Source organism: Cyrtonyx montezumae, unplaced genomic scaffold (genome assembly GCF_038088225.1).
Source record: "Cyrtonyx montezumae isolate F1298 unplaced genomic scaffold, pur_monq_1.0 scaffold_25, whole genome shotgun sequence".
Lineage (NCBI taxonomy): Eukaryota > Metazoa > Chordata > Aves > Galliformes > Odontophoridae > Cyrtonyx > Cyrtonyx montezumae.
The window spans coordinates 15,876,922-15,895,750 of NW_027071992.1; the positions used below are offsets into that span (position 1 = coordinate 15,876,922).

At 55.2% G+C, this 18,829-nt stretch overlaps 3 protein-coding genes across 3 annotated transcripts; all 3 read left to right on the top strand.

Annotated features, from left to right (window-relative positions):
- Positions 1 to 24: 24 nt before the first annotated feature.
- GBA2 (glucosylceramidase beta 2) lies at positions 25 to 10,303 on the top strand. The gene is made up of 17 exons (XM_065740105.1): positions 25 to 241; positions 1,244 to 1,335; positions 1,441 to 1,556; positions 1,644 to 1,862; positions 2,251 to 2,490; positions 2,820 to 2,922; positions 3,949 to 4,102; positions 4,183 to 4,308; positions 4,385 to 4,569; positions 4,734 to 4,838; positions 5,763 to 5,870; positions 6,039 to 6,190; positions 6,279 to 6,385; positions 6,520 to 6,662; positions 6,751 to 6,866; positions 9,266 to 9,457; positions 9,538 to 10,303. Exons 1-17 carry the CDS (start codon positions 66 to 68, stop codon positions 9,763 to 9,765), a joined length of 2,562 nt encoding a protein of 853 aa, XP_065596177.1. The 5' UTR covers positions 25 to 65; the 3' UTR covers positions 9,766 to 10,303.
- Positions 10,304 to 10,999: 696 nt separating this feature from the next.
- Positions 11,000 to 11,920, top strand: LOC136050894 (avidin-like). Its single transcript, XM_065740092.1, has 4 exons — positions 11,000 to 11,076; positions 11,174 to 11,387; positions 11,559 to 11,679; positions 11,748 to 11,920. The coding sequence occupies exons 1-4, from the start codon at positions 11,005 to 11,007 to the stop codon at positions 11,779 to 11,781; spliced, it is 441 nt and encodes a 146-aa protein (XP_065596164.1). The 5' UTR covers positions 11,000 to 11,004; the 3' UTR covers positions 11,782 to 11,920.
- A 3,760-nt stretch (positions 11,921 to 15,680) lies between these two features.
- Positions 15,681 to 17,118, top strand: LOC136050933 (ribonuclease P protein subunit p25-like protein). Its single transcript, XM_065740141.1, has 2 exons — positions 15,681 to 15,729; positions 16,114 to 17,118. The coding sequence occupies exons 1-2, from the start codon at positions 15,681 to 15,683 to the stop codon at positions 16,635 to 16,637; spliced, it is 573 nt and encodes a 190-aa protein (XP_065596213.1). The 3' UTR covers positions 16,638 to 17,118.
- The last annotated feature ends 1,711 nt before the right edge of the window (positions 17,119 to 18,829 follow it).

Consider the following 18,829-nt stretch of genomic DNA (forward strand, 5'->3'; position numbering starts at 1 on the left):
CGCCGGTGGCGCCGGTGGCGGCGGGGGGTGCTCGGGCGAGGCCGTGTCCGCTCCGGGCGGGGGCCATGGCGGACGCGGGGCCGCTGATGCAGTGCTACGAGGGGTCGGCGCGGGGCCGCGGCGTGGCGGCCGCCGGCTGGCGGCTGTGCCTGGCGCACCGCTTCCCGGAGCAGCGGCAGCCCTACGGAGCCGGCGACGTGCCGTTCCGCGACATCCTGCGGCACGTCGGCCTGGCTCTGCGGTAGGGGGCGGGGGCGTCGGAGCGCTGGGGATGGGATGGGATGGGGTCGGAGGGAGGTTGTGATGGGATGACACAGGGAGTGGGGAGGGGCCGCGCGGAGGGGCCGCCCCGGAGCCTTCCAGCCCCCGGCGGAAAGCGGCGGCTGTGCCCGTTCCCGTCTCCCCGTGCCGGGCTCAGCGGGCACCGGGAGCGGGAGGCGGCCCCGCTGCCATCTGCGGGGCAAAGGTTCCTTCCAGCGGGAGGGAATTGCCGTGCGTCCCCGGGGAAGGATTGGGCTCGCAGCCCGGCGCGGTGCAGGAGACGTGCTCCAGGCTGTGCCGCCGCTGTCTGTTTCCTCGTGCCGTGCTCCGTGCCGCGGCCTTGGTGCGGAGGGAGGATGCGGTGTGGGACTTTGCGCCGCTGCAGGTTTCTGCAGGGTGACCCTGCGTTGCATCGGTGGCACAGCCCGCGGTGACAGGGCACACTGGGAGCTGCCTGGGCGGGCTTAATCTCTGTGCCAGACTGAGCAGAAAGCAATGCCCTGTGGACCTGGTGTGGCTCAGAGCAGGCAGCCTTTTCTGCTGGTTGTAAAATCTCAATCGCCTGCGCTGTGTGCTGCTGGGAAAGCTGCAGGTGGGGATCTGCTGCGCTCCCCCTTCTTGCCCCGGGGCACTTCCACAAAGTGAAGTGATGGAGCTGCAGATAGCGGCAGCGGCTGCACAGGATAGGCTGGTTCTCCCGACCTCTGTGTGCTGTCCTTGTACATTGCTGCTGCCTCCAGATTTGTTGGGGAAGCCTTTACCCATCGTTGAGGTGGGGCAGGTGTCTTCATCCGGCCTGTGTGCTGGGGGCAGCCTCCTGGGCTCTCAGAGCAGCCCATTAGTGAGCAGTGGGTGAGAGGGCATTGCCTGGGGCCAGCTCCACGGTGAGGGTTTATCTGATGGGCAGTGCTGCCTTGCAGGGCTGATGAGGGACAGCGATGCTGGCTCCTAATGGCAGTCGCACCTCCTGCTTTCCCTGCAGGTACTTCAGGTGGTGGTACAAGAAAACCCGCATTGAGAAGAAATCTGCCTTCATCGACCTGCTGTGTGCTGTCCCTCTGCAGCAGATCTACGGTGAGCTCGTATTGGGCATGGGGTGGTGTAAGAGGCACTGTCCTGCTTCTGGCTAAGAAGGGGCTGCTTGGGGCTTGGAGCAGCACTGACCTCTGTGTCTACCAGGCTGTCCACTGGGTGGGATTGGCGGTGGCACCATCACCCGTGGCTGGCGGGGTGAGTTCTGCCGCTGGCAGCTGAACCCTGGGAAGTACCACTACGAGACAGTCATCGCCAACCAGGTAGGGCTCGTGCCACCTGTCCCCCTGCAGCACTGTGACCCCTGCCTTGGGGCTCACCCTGTTTCCCTGTGCTCTGTTCCTCCCCAGTTCACAGTGTGCCTGCGCCGCAAGGGACAGACTGTTTACCAGCAGGTCCTGTCCGTGGAGAAGCCTAATGCTCTGCAGGGCTGGAACTGGGGTTTCTGTGGCCGCTATGCCTTCTACCATGCACTGTACCCCCGTGCTTGGACGGTCTACGAGCTGCCAGGGCAGAACGTGGTGCTCACGTGCCGCCAGGTCTCCCCAGTCATCCCCCACGACTACAAGGTGAGGAGGTGACAGTTCCTCTAGCATCATTCCTGTGCCCTGAGGTGCTACAGTAGCTCCAGGAAGGAGCTGGGGAGTGATGTAGTATCTTCATGGCAATGGTCCCAGTGCTCCTGGAGTGCTGCACAGGTGCTGCTAAGGCATGACTCCTGTCAGCCAGACTTTCTTCCTTGTTCATTTTCTTTCTCAGCCTGATATTTCTGTCCTAAGATCCCATCCCTGTGTCAGCTGCCTGCTGTGGGGTTTGTTACAGCCAGATCCAGTGCTGAGAGGGGCCATCCCTTGCTGCTTGTGTTATGCTCTGGCAGCTGCTCTGTTCCCTTCCTGCCAGTGCTCTGACACTGTGTCTTGCTCACTCCTTACCATTGTTTATGTTGTATCCCTGCAGGACTCCAGCCTGCCGGTGGGAGTGTTCATTTGGGAGGTGGAGAACAGCAGTGAGGAGCCTGTGGATGTCTCCATCATGTTCACCTTGCAGAATGGCATGGGCACGAAGTGGGATAGGAGTGGGGGGCACTGGAATGAGCCCTTCACTCTGCAGGATGGTGGGGAGAGAGTGTCTGGTGTCCTGCTGTACCACTGTATGCCTGTCAACCCCTTCACCTTTGCTGTGGCTGCCCGGGAGAAGGTGAGGGCTGGAGTGGGGCTGTGCTGTTCCTGGTGGCTGTGGGGTGGTCCTCAGCTTGGGAACAGTCCTGGAGCTGGATAGGAGTAGGGAGGTGGCTTCAAGCTCCCTGGAGCATCTGTTTAGGGTTCCAGCAAGTAAAGCAGTGAGCAAGGCTTGCATAATGCCAAGCAGACAGACTTGGGGTGGTGGTAATGGGCAGCATAAGACCAAGCTATGGTTGTGGGATTGATGTTGGGTCACTTTACCCACTCCAGAAAGTTCCAGCTTCAGTTGTACTCACCTGTTGCTTTGGAATGGGAGCTGTTTCTTGATGTTCTCCTTATCCCCAGGCCGGCACTGTCATCACTCACCTTACTGCGTTTGACCCTGCGGGGTCAGGCAGGGATGTGTGGCAGGACCTCCTGCAGGATGGCAAGCTGGAGTCCCCCACTGGTGAGTGCTGTCTTAGTGACTTGGGGGGAGCCTGGGCTGAGGTTTGTTGTGTGGTTGTAGTGGTTCCCAGCCACCTTCCTCAGGTTCGTACTGCCAGATCTGCCAGCCAAGCTGGTTCTGATTTGTTTAGAGAGCACTTAACAGCTCTTCAGTTTTGAAGCTGGCGTAACCTGCTGCCCTCTTGTTGCCACGAGGGTTTCCTGAAGGTTTCTGGAATTTCCTTGATGCTTCTGCGTCATCCTCAGCTGCCTGCTCACTCACTGCCTTCCAGCACAATGACACCTTGCAGTCTGTGCTGTCCTGCTGCTGCAGCAGAGTTGCGTGTGTGCCCAAGCACCCTGCCTGCCTTCCAAGAGAACAGTGCAGACAGACCTGTGTTGCTGGCACTGTACCTCTGAAATATTTTGTGAAGCTTGACTCGGGTCACTGGTTTCCTAAATATTTCAGGAAAATGAAGACTCCTGTCTGCCTTCTGCAGATGCACTTGAAGCTGTCTAGGCTGTTGGGATGTGGTTTTCCTTCATGCATGCTAGACTTTATCATAGGATCTGTGCTTCCATGAAAATTGTTGCCTTAATGAGTTTACCTGGTACACATGTCAGGACCAGTATATAATTACACAGTTGCCTGAGGACATTTTTTAAATGCAGGTGCTGTTCAAGCACCCTTTAGAAAGCTGGAGGCGATGGTTGTCACCACAAAGTGCTTGTGCCTGTACTGGCAGTGCAGAGTCCTGGGTGACAGGGCCATTCCATGCATGCCTGCTGGCTTTCCTGCCTCATTTCTCCCTTTGCTTCCATGTTTTGTTTTTTTCCCTTTGACCCCTTCTCCCATGGCAAGTATTCTGTCCTGGTTGTAGAAAGCAGTAGCTCATGCACAGCAGTGCTGTCTCCAAAGTACATCAGAAATATACTCCCATGTTGCAGAGGGACTGGAAAGCTTTGTTTCGTTGAGGCAGCAATCCCTCAGGCTTTGTAGGTTTCCTTGGTTACTTTGTGAAGCTTTTTTTCATTATCTTTCTGGCAGGTAAAAGCAAGCAGACCCAGAAGGGAGAAGTGACAGCAGCTGCAGTGTGTGCCAGCTGCACAGTGCCTGCACGTGGCCATGGGACACTGGAGCTGGCCCTGGTGTGGGATATGCCCTGCATTCACTTTGGCTCCAAGGAGAGACTGCACCACAGGTGGGCACTTTGGGGACTGCCTGGTGGGGCTCCTTGTGGTATCCCTGAGATGAGCTGTGGCCCAAACTTCCTCTTGGCAGGCGGTACACACGCTTCTTTGGCAGCAATGGGGATGCGGCGCCTGTACTGTCACACTATGCCCTGACACACTACAAAGAGTGGGAAAAGAAGATTGAAGCATGGCAGAAGCCCATCCTGGAGGACAGGTGGGATGGATGGGGATATTGACTGGGCACAGGACAGTGGGATCAGGTCACTGGCTGAGTTTCCCTCTCTCTGCAGTCAGCTGCCGTCCTGGTACAAGTCGGCCCTGTTCAATGAGCTGTACTTCATGACAGATGGGGGCACAGTCTGGCTGGACCTGCCCCCTGACTGCATCCCCCAGGAACTGCAGGGACCGGGAGCTGCTGAGCTGTCCAACCTTCTCCCTGTTCTGCGGGAGTACGGGAGGTTTGCTTACCTGGAAGGTAACTCACTGGGACACAATGCACCCATGTGTCCCAAGTGTACCCTCCCTGTTTTACCTGCTCCAAGGATGCTGTCTGCACCCCTTCAGGGTGAAGCATGGCATGGGGTGGGAGACCTGACCTTTCATGTCTCTCCTCCCTCGCTGCCATCCTGCTGCTTCCAGGGCAGGAGTACCGCATGTACAACACCTATGATGTCCACTTCTATGCATCCTTCGCCCTTGTAATGCTGTGGCCCAAGCTGCAGATCAGCCTGCAGTATGACATCGGTGAGTTGCCTGGCTGGTGCTTTGTTATTGGCCTCTGCCATAGGTGTTGGTGCTGATGGGTTGGTATTGCATTCCAGCTCCTTTGCTAAGCTCTGTGATTGGCAAACCACATTCCACTGATGCCACTCAGCATCTCCCCCAGCACTGAGACATGTCCTTGCTGCAAGAGTGGGAGCAGGCTGGTTCATAGGTTCATTAGGTTGGAAAGGACCTACAAGATCATCTAGTCCAACCGTCCTCCTATCACCATCCCTACCCACTGAACTACTAAATCAAATCCCTTAGCACCTCATCTAAACGCTTCTTGAACAGTGCTAGGGATGGTGTCTCAACCACCTCCCTAGGCAGGCCATTCCAGTGTCTGACCACTCTTGCAGAAAAAAAATGTTTCCTCAGGTCTAATCTAAATCTTCCCCGGCGCAACTTGTGGCCATTCCCTCTCGTCCTGTCATTATTTATCAGGGAGAAGAGGCCCACCCCCTCCTCACCACAACCCCCCTTCAGGAAGTGGTAGAGTGCAATAAGGTCTCCTCTGAGCCTCCTCTTCTCCAGACTAAACAATCCCAGCTCCCTCAGCCGCTCCTCATAAGACTTGTGCTCCAGACCCCTCACCAGTTTTGTTGCCCTTCTCTGAACACGCTCCAGGGCCTCAGTGTCCTTCCTGTAGTGAGGGGCCCAAAACTGAACACAGTACTCGAGGTGCAGCCGTACCAGAGCTGAGTACAGGGGAATGATCACCTCCCTGCTCCTGCTGGCTACACTATTTCTAATACAGGCCAGGATGCCGCTGGCCTTCTTGGCCACTTGGGCACACTGCTGGTGTTCCCCAATATGTTGCAGGGCACAGAAGGGTGCTGGTAGCCCTGCCTCTGCCTGTGGTTTGGGCTTGATGCCTTTCTAATATCTCTCACCCCACACTTTCAGCTGTCACAGTGCTGAATGAGGACGTGCAGCCACGGCAGTACCTGGTGTGTGGCAAGGCAGGCCAGGTGAAGCTGAAGAATGTGGTGCCCCATGACATTGGGGATCCAGGTGAGGAGCATGCAAGGGATGCTGAACAGCAGCAGGACAGCTGCTTGCAGAGGAGGTGGCAGCAGGTGCAATGTGTTGCTTTGATGCTGCTTCGTTGTGGCACTTGTGGGACCTCATGGGAATAGCTGTTGCTTGCTGCACTGCTGTATCTGCTCTGTCCTCATGCAGACGATGAGCCCTGGCAGAGAGTCAATGCCTATGAGATGCACGACACTGGCAACTGGAAAGACCTGAACCTGAAGTTTGTGCTGCAGGTGTATCGTGACTACTACCTGACACACGATGCACTGTACCTGCAGGACATGTGGTCAGTCTGCCAGGTACTGTGGGAGGGTCCTTAGAAGATGGGAGACATCTGGAGAGGGACACAGCAGGAATACTTCATGACAACCCCCCTGCCTCCTGCAGGCTGTGATGGAGTCAGAACTGAAGTTTGATACTGACAACGACGGGCTTATTGAGAACGGGGGCACTGCTGACCAGACGTATGATGCATGGGTGGTGAATGGGGCCAGGTGAGCAGGCCAGGAGTGTGGGCTGAGTGGTGGGAGGTAGATCAGAGCTGGGGGGCGTGCTCCCCATGTATTACCAGAGCACTGTGTAGTGTGTCCAGCATTGCCAACAGAGCTGTCCTTTTTTGCTCTGGCAGTGCGTACTGTGGTGGGCTGTGGCTGGCAGCTGTCCGGATGATGTGTGAGATGGCAGAGGTGCTGGGCGACACAGAGACCCGGCAGAAGTATGGTGCCATTCTGCAGAAGGGCAAGGAGTCGTTTGAAAGGCTGCTGTGGAATGGTGCGTGCTGGCCAGTGGGAAGGCTAGGAGGGATGGAATGGCACATGAACTGCAGCCATCAGTATACCATATTTCCTGCTTTTTCCAGGAAAATACTACAACTATGACAGCAGTGGGAGCAGCACCTCCAGCAGCATCATGTCAGACCAGTGCGCGGGGCAGTGGTTCCTGGGGGCTTGTGGCCTGGACCAGAAGGAGCTGGAGGTGAGAAGGAGGGGGATGTGAAAGCTCAGCAGAGCAAGCACCTGGCGCGGGCTGTGTGCTAGCTGCTGGTGTGCACTGGGCAGCAATTGGTGGAGGTGCATGTTAGTGCATTAAATGGAAATCAGCTCAGAAATGCGCTGTGCAACTAGAGTATGTAACCTTGGTCAAGTCTGGCGTGCTGCTAGGAGGGTCCTGCTGGGCTCTGTTATCAGAAAAATGATGTTTCCGTAGGAACCAGTGTTTTTGTTTCATGCATATTTTCACATGCTGTTTGTTGCTCAGTTTGATGTCCTAAATGAATCTTGGAGGACCTGGATATTAATTTGGGGCCCTAATGCCCTCAGCTCTTTCCTCACAAAGAGGGAATTGGACTAAGGCTGCTCTGTGTGATGAGGCAGTCAGAACAGTCGTCAGTAACATAGTACTGGAACACAGTGTGGCAGCAGAGAGCACTTCTGTGGATTACCAAGGAGGCTGTCAGACCCTGCTGCTAAAAAGCAGAACTGTCTGTGGTGGGAAAGGATATGCAAAAGCTTCTTCCCTGAGAGCAGAGAGTGCCAAATGCTGTGGGATTTAGTGAGGAAATGGTGTGTGGCTGTGCCCTCCACCCTTGTGCAGCAATACTCAATTAGCTTTTTTGGATGCAAGTGGTAAACCTGGCAGTCTGAAATCTCGCCTTTTTTTTTGTTAATGTCTGACTTTGTTGCTTAAGCTGTTATCTGTCCCCTGCTGTCTGGTGAGCTCTGAGCTTGCTGAAGGCTGCACTGATGAACTTCTCTGTTTACTATGGTCATCCAGTTTTTTCCATGTATTTTGATCCCTTGCCCTGCTGGCAGTGCTCCTGCTTTTAACTTCATTAATGCATTCCTGCTGTGTGTGCAGGTCAGTAATGAAATGCAAAGTAAGAGAAGTTGGTGACCTCAGACATGAAGAAATTCTGCCTTGAAACCTTTTGCTTCCCAAACAACCTTTCTACTTATCTCCATATCCACACTGGAAGACATGACTGTATTAGATGTTTGGCTTTAGTACAGATAAAGTGATCTGCTGCCTTTCCCCTGATGAGTCTGCTGAAGTTGCTGGGTTATCTCAGTCAGCCTTTGGCAAGCTCCTGCAGCAGTCACTGTGTTTGCCACTTCATCAACATTTGCAGTAAACGTACACAAAAAGTTGGTGCATGCCGTGCTGGGGCCAGGCAAGCAAACTGCCTCACTTCCTGTCCCAATGCCTGTTTTATGACTTTTTAGTTTTAGCCCTGTGGAGCAGCATTATTTACTTTGAGCTTTCCATCTTTATGCAGTCCTCCTTGCTGATTGACTGGCAGGCATTTTTATGCTCAGGTTATTTTGGTTTGGTTTTGTTTTACAAAAGCTTAGTCAGCATGGTGTTTCAGTTTGTTCTCGTAGCTCTTGTGAGCTCTTGACTATGGTTTGTTGAGTAACTTGTTTTTCCTCCTGTATTCTCTTGCCTCTTGAATCAACTGTTCACTCAGCGAGCACTGCTGACCTTTTACTAGTGCTAAAAGTCTCAAATCTCTCCTGCCATAAACAGAAAATCACAAATTATCCCGTGTGTTGCACTCCAACCTTTTTGTCCTCACACTGTCTCATCTTTCCTCAGCCCTTGGTTAGGGCCACAGTTCTTGCATTGCCACCTAATGGCAAACCTGAAGGGGTTGAAGTCCTTCTGAAATCTGTCAAAACTGTGCTAATTTTTTCTTCTTTTACTGAGCTGATCATGGAAAATTACCTAAGCTAATGCTTGCTTAGGTAATTTTCCATGATCAGCTCTTTTGATAGGATTCCCAATATATACTCTGATCAGCCTTGTGGTATTCACGGTCCCACTTTACAGCTGCAGGATGTGTCCCTGTGTCACTATCCTGGTTGTGCCACAGTCTTCTCCTCCAACATCCCTGACCCACTCTCCTGGCAACCTCTGATCTGTGTCCCATCTTTTCTGGGCATTGTAATGCCTGTTGTAGATGTCACAAGCTACACTAGCTACATGAAGTAGCTAGGATGGGGGTGAGACAGCAGTTTAACCAACAGAAAGCCTGGGTTCTGAGATGGCAGTAGCCTGAAAGACACCAGCAGTGACCATAAATGCAGACTGGGAATTCAAGTATAGCAAGTCTGAGGAGTGTGGCTGGCCTGTCCCCGTAGCAAGTCCTGAAGCCAGAGTGAGATGTAGTTGTGGAGGAGTCACTAGGCTCCATCAGGAAATGTGGCATGAAGGTCAGCCTGTCCTTTTTATCTTTTTTTTCTTGGGGGGGAAAGGCCTTTCCCCCGGCATTGACCTAAGGTACCCACTCACCAGCAAGCATTGTTGACCTGTTCCTAATGAGTAATGTCACTCTAGAGGTCCTGGTCACAGTTTCTGGCGCTCTTTCCATGCAGGTCTTCCCCAAGAGCTACATTGTCAGTGCACTGAAGACCATCTTTGAGAAGAATGTGATGAGCTTTGCAGGTGGCACTATGGGTGCAGTGAATGGCATGCGGCCTGCGGGCGTGCCTGACACCTCCAGTGTGCAGTCCAGTGAGGTGTGGGTTGGTGTTGTCTATGCTCTGGCTGCCACCATGATCCAGGAGGTAAGCAGAAGCCCCAGGGGGGTGAGCTGGCGTGTCACCTCCATGCCACAGAGAATGACAGTGGCACTCTTCTTCCACAGGGGCTGGTGCAGGAGGGTTTCCACACAGCAGAGGGCTGCTACCGAACGGTGTGGGAGCACCTGGGCATGGCTTTCCAGACCCCTGAAGCATATTGCGAGAAGAAAATCTACCGCTCACTGGCTTACATGCGGCCTCTCAGCATCTGGAGCATGCAGCTGGCCCTGGAGAACAAAGCCCGCCAGGTTTCCAGCCCCATGCCACCCCAGAAGAACCCTCTGCACCCCTGACACTGGAGGCACAGAGCAGAGATGCAGGGATCTCGCCCTGTGCCTCCCTCTTTTGAGAATGCTCAAATTGCTCTTTTCTTTCATACCTCCTTGGCCCCTACATTTCTGCCCCTTGTTCTGGAGTATTCCCAGCCCCCTGTGCTGCACAGGAGGAGACCAGAGGCAGGTTTTATGTCCTGTCACCATTGTAGTGAGAGGAGGGGACAGGATGGGGATATGTGACCGTCCCCTCCCCATGCTCAGGGCTCCTGCAGGGCCCTCATACCCTAAGACATGTCCTGGGGTATGTGGCCTGCAGAATGTGACAGGGACAGTATGCGGCCCACACTGACACGTGGATGCTGTAGTGTGTAGCTCCTTGGGCTGTCTCCTCAGCTGGGGGGCCCAGCTGGGACAATCACCAGGGGCTGGTGACAATCCCAGCCCCAACAGTGCCCGGCCTGGTCTGACACCGTGCCGTGAGCTGGGGTGGGCAGAGGAGCAGATTTTAGAGAATGAATTGTTTTAAGTTCTTAATAAACTGTTCTTTGGCTGTCCATCCCCATTCTTGTGCTTCCTGGGGTGTGTGTGGGTGCAGGTGTTGGGTTTTGCATGCTGGGTTGGGGTAGGGGCTTGCTCCCCACTTACGTTTGCAAGAAGGCAAGGAAATCAGCGTGAGCTCTGAGATGTCAGCAGGCCCCACAGGGGTTGCCACCAGCTGCTGGGAAGGAGGCCAGAGGGCTCTGTTGCTCATCCAGTCAGACGCTGATGGTGTTGATGTTGACTGGAGAGCCATGTGGGTAGCCCTGATCAGAAGCAGTGACAAAGTGGTGGGGACAGTGTACCCAGTGTTCCAAGTCCAGGCTGCTCAGCACTGCCATGGCACACCTTCATCTCAACTTTGATCCTTACAAGGTTGGCACATCCCCCACCTGTGGGGTGAGGGCAGCCCTGTGCGTGCCAAGCTGGTGGCAGTGCCAGAGTGCTGACACTGCTCCTGATCACGCTTTGCTGATCCACACTCCAGTTCTTGTCACGTCTGGCTCCCATGCCCCTACATGGCCTCCCAGTGCCTCTCCTGTGCCCCCACACAGTGCTGTGGCAGCAATGCCTGCGTCACCACGTTCCCTGTGCCACTGCCGTCTGTGGCCCATCTCCTGCTGGTGACCCTTGGCAGGCAGCCCAGGGGCCCCGTGCAGCCCCCACTGCTATAAACAGGCCTGAGCAGGCCTGGAGCTGCAGACAGAGTGCAGCTTGGCCATGGAGCACCTCCGCTACTGCCTACTGCTCAGCTTGGCCCTGCTCAGCATCAGCCCTGCGGCCACCAGGAAGGTGAGGGTGGCTGGGATGCTGGGGGGTGGCTGCAGCCATGTCGTGCTGTGGTGGGCCGTGCAGTGCTCTGACATGCTGCTGTGTCCCTTGGTCCTAGTGTGAGTTGCAGGGCCTGTGGAGGAACGAGCTGGGCTCCAACATGACTATCTCAGCCTTGGATGTGGCTGGGACCTTCTCCGGCTCCTACCAGACAGCAGTGGCAGCCACCAACAAGCAGAGCTTGGTGTCACCACTGCAAGGGGCCCAGCAGCCCCCTGGCACCAAGGGGCAGCAGCCCACCTTTGGTTTCACCGTGCAGTGGCAGTTTGCAGGTATGGTGGCACCAGCATGGCCATAAGTAGCCAGGTAGCTCTGCCCAGGGAATCTGTCTGTCTGTCAGAGGGTCTGATAGAGCTGTCTGTTGGTCCAGGGCACCCAGGGTATCTGTCTATCAGAGTAGGTGGTCTTTGTTCCCCTGGCTTCAGCCCTTTGTTTACCCCCAGACTCCACCACTGTCTTTGTGGGACAGTGCTTCGTGGACCGCCGTGGGAAGGAGACGCTGGAGATGGCATGGCTGCTGCGGGAAGAGGTTCCCTCCCGCAAGGACACCTGGAAGGCTGTCAGGTGAGCCTAGCTCTCACTGCCACCCCCACAGTGCCCACTCTCACCCACACTGACCTCTTTTCCTGTAGGGTTGGCACCAACATCTTCACCCGCATTAAGTGATGCGGAGCACTGCCTGCACCTCGCGATCCTGTCTGCAGCACCTGGGATCTCTGCTGCCTCCTGTCCTTGTCCTGCCACCCACCTGCTGCATCCCAGTGCTTCAGCACCAGGAGACAAATAAACACTCTTGCACCCAGCAGAGCTGTACTTCATGTGCTTCTTATTCTCTTACAGCTAAGCTCAAAAGAGGGGACAGGCAGGGGACCAGCAACCAGGATGCGCTTGACTGGGTAATGAGTACCTTCTCTGTGTGCCCAAGCAGCCCCACAGATCCTCCAACAAGCACTGCTTGCAGGACAGCATGCTATTTCAGAGCGGAATAAATCCCTGGTGCCAGCAGGCAGTGCAGTATTTTGGGGCAGTTTCTGGGAGTGGGGGATAGCAGCAGTAGCTGGAGGACACAGCTTTTCACTGAGTGCCTGCTGCTGCCAATGGAACATTCTCTTTTAGATTCCTCTTCTGTCACACTGCTGACTCCTTGCTGCTTTTCTTCTCCCAGGCTTTGTTTTCTTGAACTTTTGCAGTTCCTTCTCAGCCTTTCTGAGCAGAGTGCATTTATGCTGTTGCTCTGATGCAGCCTTTTCCCTCCTTGGCTGTTCTGCCTGCAGTTACCTTTTAACAAGCTTACTGCATTTTCAGTTAATATTTAGTCCAAGTATCTGCTTCACATGAATTAGGAAATAGGGTATGGGCTGGCAGAGCTATTAGCAAGGTGCTCCTCAGGGCATCTGGCAGCCTACAAGATGAATTCTGCAAGGACCATTCCTACTAAGTATTCATCAGGTGTCTCAGTATTGAACATCCTGGCAACCAGCTTTCCAGTTTCCAACCTCTCAATACCCAGCAGCTCACTGCCCAATATTTCAGCATCTGACATCTCCACAACCACAGTCTCCATCCAGCTGTTATCTCTCCTGAGCAGATGAAGTGAGGGAGTTCCAGCCTCATCCAGGGGACCAACAACTGCTTGGTCCTACTCCTCTGCTGCTCTCCTTGTCTCCAAGAGAGGAAGACAAATCCTGGGAAGATGGAGGAGCTCCTGGACCTGGTCTTCAGTCCTGTAAGAATGATATTCCAGGACCATGAGTGCAGGAACTAAGAGAGATCTCTAGATCAACTGCTCTTGTCCACTATGGGGTCTTCAATTTGCAAGATGTTAACTGGGAACACCACACAGGTTCAGGAGACTCCTAAAACCTTGGTGACAACTTCCTGGTGCAGGTGCTAGGGGAGCCAATGAGGAAAGTTGCCCTCCCATTTATGTAGTTTGCGAAGAGAAGTCTTGTGGGTGGAGTAGCAACCAGCGACTGTCTTGGTCACACAGACCACCAAGTAGTCAAATTTTAAATCTTTGTCGATAGGAGGAAAATGGACACCAAAATTTCAACCCTGGATATAAGGGAAGCAGACTCCAGGCTACTCAGGGAACTAGTTAGTGAGGTCCCTTGGGAAACTGTTTTTGAAGGCATTGGAGTCCATCAGTGCTGGTCATTTTTCAAGTGCCATCTCCTAAGAGCACAGGAATAGGCAATTTCAAAATGTCAGAAGCCAAACAGCTAGGGCAGAAGGTTGGCTTGGGTGAACAGGGATCTTCTAGAGCTTAGAAGGAAAGGCCACTGAAAGCAAGGTCAGGCCACATGAGAAGAATGCAGGGATTCTGTTTGCCTTTGTAAGGAGAAAATTTCTGTGGCCAAAGCTCAGTTAGAGCTGAAGCTGGCCAGGGTTGTGAAGGACAATAACATTATATATTAAGTGTTAAATACGTTAACAGTGAAACAAGGACCAGAGAAAACATGAATTCATTACTTGGTGAGAATGGTCACCTTATTAACAGGGACACAGAAAAAGCAGAGACCTTTAATGCCTTCTTTGCCTCTCCCTTCACCACCAGTGATGGGCTCTGGGACCCCCGGAGCTGGAGGACCAGGACTGTGATAACAATCAGCTCTCTCTCAGCCAACCCCCATCTTGTGTGGGATTTTCTGTTCCAGATCTAAATCCATGAGACCCAACAGGATTCATTCCAGGGCACTCAGGGAGCTGTCCAATGTCATTGCAAGGCCTCTCTCAATTATTTCTCAACAGTTTTGGGAATCTGGAGAGGTCCCAGTTGACCAGAAGCTGGTAAACACTGTTCCAGTTTTCAAGAAAGGCAAGGAAGAAGACCTTGCTAGTTAGAGACCTGTCAGTCTCACTTCAGGGCCTAGTAAAATCGTGGAGAAAATGATGCTGGGAGCTATGCAAAAACACCTGAAGGTAAAACAAGATCATCCACTTAGCTGACAGAGGGAAACCAGTTCACGTAATCTTTTTGCATTTCAGGAAAGCTTTCGATACTCTTTTGCACAGAATCATTCGGGTCAAAATGTCGAGCATATAGCAAGAAAAAAAAAATGTGATGGGTGAGGGGGCTGTGGAGGAACGAGCAAGATAAAAAATCTCACTGATAGAGACTTTGGCACTGGTGGGCAAGAGAGGTTCCAGGGTGAGAACCCCATACAAACCACTGACAGTGGTGTTCCCCAGGGGTCAGTACTGGGACTGACACTCTTTGATGTCTGCATCCATGACACAGACAGTGGAATGGAGTGCACCCTCAGCAGTCTGTGGATGACTCCAAGCTGTGTGGTGTGGTCAACACGCCCAAGGGATGGGATGCCATCCTGAGAGACCTAGGCAGGCTGAGCAGTGCACCCAGGTGAACCTCCTGAGGGTCAACAGGTCCGAGTGCAAGGCGCTGCAACCCCCAGTGCCAGTAGGAGCCGGGGATGTAGGGACAGAGCACGGCCCTGCTGGAAAGGACCTGGGGGTACTGTACTGGTGGATGGCAGCTGGGCGTGAGCCAGCAGTGTGCCCTCGCGGCCCAGCCAGCCAGCCGGATCCTGGGCTGCATCCAAAGCAGCGCGGCCAGCAGGGAGAGGGAGGGGATCCTGCCCCTCTGCTCCGCGCTGTGAGACCTCACCTGGAGCACCGCGTCCAGAGCTGGAGTGCTCAGCACAGGAGAGACGTGGGCCTGTGGGAGTGCGTCCAGAGGAGGGCCACAGAAATGATGCGAGGGATGGAACAGCTCCCTACGAGGACAGGCTGAGAGAGCTGGGGCTGTGCAGCATGGAGGAGAGAAGGCTCCGGGACACCTGAGAGCGGCCTGTCTGTACCTACAGGGGGCTGCAAGACAGATGGGGACAGACTCCTCAGCAGTGTCTGCTGTGATAGTACAAGGGGAAACAGTTTCAAACTAAAAGAGGGGAAATTTAGATTGGATGTAAGGAAGAAGATTTTTACAGTCAGGGTGGTGATTCAGCAGAACAGGTTGCCTGGGGAGGTGGTGAATGCCCCATCCCTGGAGACACTCCAGGTCACAGTGGAGTGGCTCTGAGCACCTGATGGAGCTGTGGGTATCTCAGTTCATTGTAGGGGAGCTGCATCAGGTGACCTTTAAGGGTTCCTTCCAACTCAAACTATTATGTGATTCTTGAGAATTTGACACTGGAAGACAATAGGGACTTCCAGGGCAAGTGCTCCACCAAGGCAACCCTCACTGGTGTCTGTCCCCATTCCTCCACCCTGATGGTATCCCAGCAGGCACAGCCTTCATCATGGGGTGGGACACATTGTTCAGTAAGTGCTGGAGCATCAGAGACAAGAAGTCTGCTCAGGGTGCTTTGGGGTACCTCAGTGAAGGGAAGCTGTGAGAGGGTGCCATCCTCCTCCACTGAGGATGTGGCCTTATGCACCCCATGATGGTGTACTGCAGCTGCAGCCATCCCCTTGCTCCCTGCACCTCTGAGCCCCAAGCTTCCCCATTATACTCGTGAGCCATACCTGTGGCATTCTGCCACACACCATCTGCACTCCCCCTGCCAAGGAGACTAAGGTCATTAAGTCCAACCCATCCCACCATGCCCATGAAATTTTTTCTAATATGCAACAAGAAGTATTTCCTGCCATGTAACCCAGCAGTACCAACTCCTGCTCACCCCAACCTCACCATGCATGCCTTGTCTGCCTGGCACAGCTCTGGATACAACTGGACTCTGCACAGCCCAGATTTTGTGTCGCATCCCATGCTCTTTACAAAAACGCCATCAAAGACCCACACACAGCACTGTGCCTGCGAGCAAACTGCTTTATATCTCACTGCTGCTTTCTGCAGACGCACACCGCCTTTGCAGCCGTGTTGTGCACGGGCTGCGCAGCGCCGAGTCTTTGTGTTCCCAGCAGCCTCCAGCAGCTGGTGCTAGAGTATCAAAACACCGCCACGAGCTCCGCAGGGCTCTCCCGCGGACGGAGCTCAGAAGTCCCTCTCGTAGAGGTGTGTGGGGGTGCTCTGAGCTTTCCCTCGTGGTCGGAGAGGCTGTGATCGTGCCAGTGGTGGCCTGCCTCCTGATGTCATTGAGATGAAAGATGGAAGCAAAATAAGAAATCTGATGGGCTATGCCATTGGCAAGATGGAACTGGACTCAGTGAGGCAGATCCTTTTCACTGGCTCTGGCAAGGCTGTGAGCAAGACCATCACGTGTGTGGAAATCATGAAAAGAAGGCTCAAAGAACTCCACCAGATCACCAAAGTGCTTTTTAAACAGATCGAGGAGATCTGGGAACCCATTGTGCCTGAGGCAGGCCTCAATGCCTTGACAGTGAAGAGAAACATCCCTGCCATATGCGTCCTGCTGAGCAAAGATGCCCTCGATCCCCAGGAGCCCGGATATCAGGCTCCAGGCTCTTTTGACGCCTTCTGGATTGAGACACTTAAAGCAGAGTCACAGGCACAAATGAAGAGGAAGCAGGGTGGAGGACGGGGAACTGGTGGCACGGGAAAGCACCCTCGTGCCGGTGGAGGGACTGGGGAATCCTGAGTGAAGTGCTGAGACAGAGACACGTGGGTGTAGTTTGGGGATGTTACAGAAACCAGCCAGCTGCTGTAGCTGGAAAGCTGCTGCTGAACACAGGCTTGCAAAGCTGTTAGGGGTAGATGGGGGAACTCACTGTTCCAAAACTGACAAAACAGTGGCTGTCTGAAATGGTGTTTTGGCAAGTTTCCTTGTCAGATGGTACCAGGCTGCAGTCCCCAGCCTGTGGCTCAGGGATGAGATGGAATCACAGGATTCACCTGCATTTCAAGGCCCGCTGGCATCCAGTTAATGAGCCCAAACAGGCGTTCCAGGCACAGCAAAGCTTTCATGGGCAGGGGTAGAGGCAGCTCCTGGTGGAAGGGAGACGTGGCCCACTTTGAGGTGCCAGCCCATCACCACAGCTCCCACGTGTGGATGGCACAGTTCTGGGCCGGGTCGGCCGCTTCACCCGTGCCTGAGAGGCCAAGTTCTGCTCCAGCTTGCCAGTGTCCTGATGTTTTAGATGTGGGACTGCAACCCACGGTGTGCCAATCGTCCCTTCCTGTCCTTTCACTTCCTCTCTGGAAGACACCTCTGGCAGGAGTTGACTGATGTCAGCACTGGACTGAAGCCACGTAGGCAAGGGCAAGAGCACTGGGTGGTAGTGGTAAGCTCCAGAGGGTGCTTGTTTCCCCTTTCTGCTCCTTTATCACACATAGAGATGGGTTTAAAATAAAGTTTTCAAGTGATAAAAAGTTGCTCATGTCTTCCTCATTGCACTGGGGGTCACCCTTGAAGCATTCCTGAGGGAGCTGCAGCTGTGAGCATTTTTCTCCTGTGTGGCCCTGATGCTGGACGAAGGTTTTCCTTTTCCGTTCACCTTCTCTACCAAGAGAAAGGCCAAGGTTGTATTATTTGGGGGCAAAACTTTTTGCTGTTCTTTTTAATTTCTGAAAGAGCAGTCTTGAGAACCCTTGGGCTGGATGCTGCTGAAGGAAGCAGGGGATGGAGCGCCGCATCTCGTGCCGCATTTCTGCTCCTGGAGCAGCTGCGGGAGCGATGCGGAGCTGCGGGGCAGGAAGGAGCTGCGGGGCCGTGGCTGCGCTGCGCCGGGGCGGGCCCCGGGCAGGAAGCTCGGAGACCGACCTGAGCTGCGCTCCAGCAGCGGAGTGCTTTTACTGACTGACTAGCAGCAAGGTGATAAGCGCTAAGGAAAGACGCGTGGGCACGTGGTGGCACTGATGTTTCAGCCGGCGCTGCAACGAGCAGCACCTGCGTGTGTTTGCTGTCAAACACCCTCAGCTCGGAGCCGGACCCTGAATCGGCCCGTGTAGTCATCTCTCGTGGCAGCACCCCACTCAGCTCCAGTCGGAGCTGCAGAGTGATTTTACGCGTCTTCCGCAGTGCGAAAATTGTTCTCGGGTGGATGCAGCAGCACCGAGGGCTCTACCCACGGGCCGCGGAGCAGGGAGCATCTCCCCCAGCGAAGCCGAGCCCGCGAACGGGCGGCAGAGGCAGCAGGGCCGGGCGTGCCGCCGGCAGCCAGGAGAGGTCCCCAGCTCCTCGCGGATCCGCTGCTCGCTCCCCGCCGCTTCTTCCAGGCACGCCCGAGCGGCCCCGGGCTGCTCGGCAAGGGACGCGAGGCCGCGGTGGACGCGCGACTTCGGGACGGCCGCTCGGACATCCCGTGACACGCTTCGCACCGCGCGTGGCCGCGCCGCTCCCTCGTGGACGGACAACGCAGCCCCCCGGCACAGCCCTACAGCCGCTCCGTCCTCGCCGCCGTGCCAGTGCGGGCAAGGGGCCGCCGTGTGCACGCGTCCGCGCCCCGCACGCGCCGCACCGCGCAGCAGCGCGCTGAGGGGCGGGGCCAACGCTGAGCGTTCGCCCAATGGCTGCGCGGCGCTGAGGGCGGGGCGTTCTCCGGCGCCACCTCCCCCGCCCCCTCCCCTCCCGGAGCGGCGGGAGGTGGCGGCGGACCCGCGCTGAGTGCTGGGACCGGGAGCCGCTCCGCGCTGGGACCCCGGGGAACGGACGCGGCTCCGAGCGGCGGCGGCTTCCGGGGCGGAGCGGCCGCGGAGGCAGCGGGTAACTGCGGGGCCGGGACGTGCCGGGACGGGACGGGACGGGACGGGACTTGTTGCGGGCGCGGGATGGGAAGTGCGCGCCCCGCCGGGAGGTCGCGGCCACCGTCCCGCGGAGCCCCGTCGGGGCCG

Excerpts from the sequence above, each read along its gene's own strand:
- GBA2 (XM_065740105.1), top strand. The coding sequence starts at position 66 with ATGGCGGACGCGGGGCCGCTGATGCAGTGCTACGAGGGGTCGGCGCGG. Across the intron at positions 4,309-4,384 it reads AAGCCCATCCTGGAGGACAG|TCAGCTGCCGTCCTGGTACA; the intron begins GTGGGATGGATG and ends CTCTCTCTGCAG. Across the intron at positions 6,386-6,519 it reads TGGGTGGTGAATGGGGCCAG|TGCGTACTGTGGTGGGCTGT; the intron begins GTGAGCAGGCCA and ends TTGCTCTGGCAG.
- LOC136050894 (XM_065740092.1), top strand. The coding sequence starts at position 11,005 with ATGGAGCACCTCCGCTACTGCCTACTGCTCAGCTTGGCCCTGCTCAGC. Across the intron at positions 11,077-11,173 it reads GCCCTGCGGCCACCAGGAAG|TGTGAGTTGCAGGGCCTGTG; the intron begins GTGAGGGTGGCT and ends CCTTGGTCCTAG. Across the intron at positions 11,680-11,747 it reads GACACCTGGAAGGCTGTCAG|GGTTGGCACCAACATCTTCA; the intron begins GTGAGCCTAGCT and ends CTTTTCCTGTAG.
- LOC136050933 (XM_065740141.1), top strand. The coding sequence starts at position 15,681 with ATGCCCATGAAATTTTTTCTAATATGCAACAAGAAGTATTTCCTGCCA. Across the intron at positions 15,730-16,113 it reads CAAGAAGTATTTCCTGCCAT|CTTTCCCTCGTGGTCGGAGA; the intron begins GTAACCCAGCAG and ends GGGTGCTCTGAG.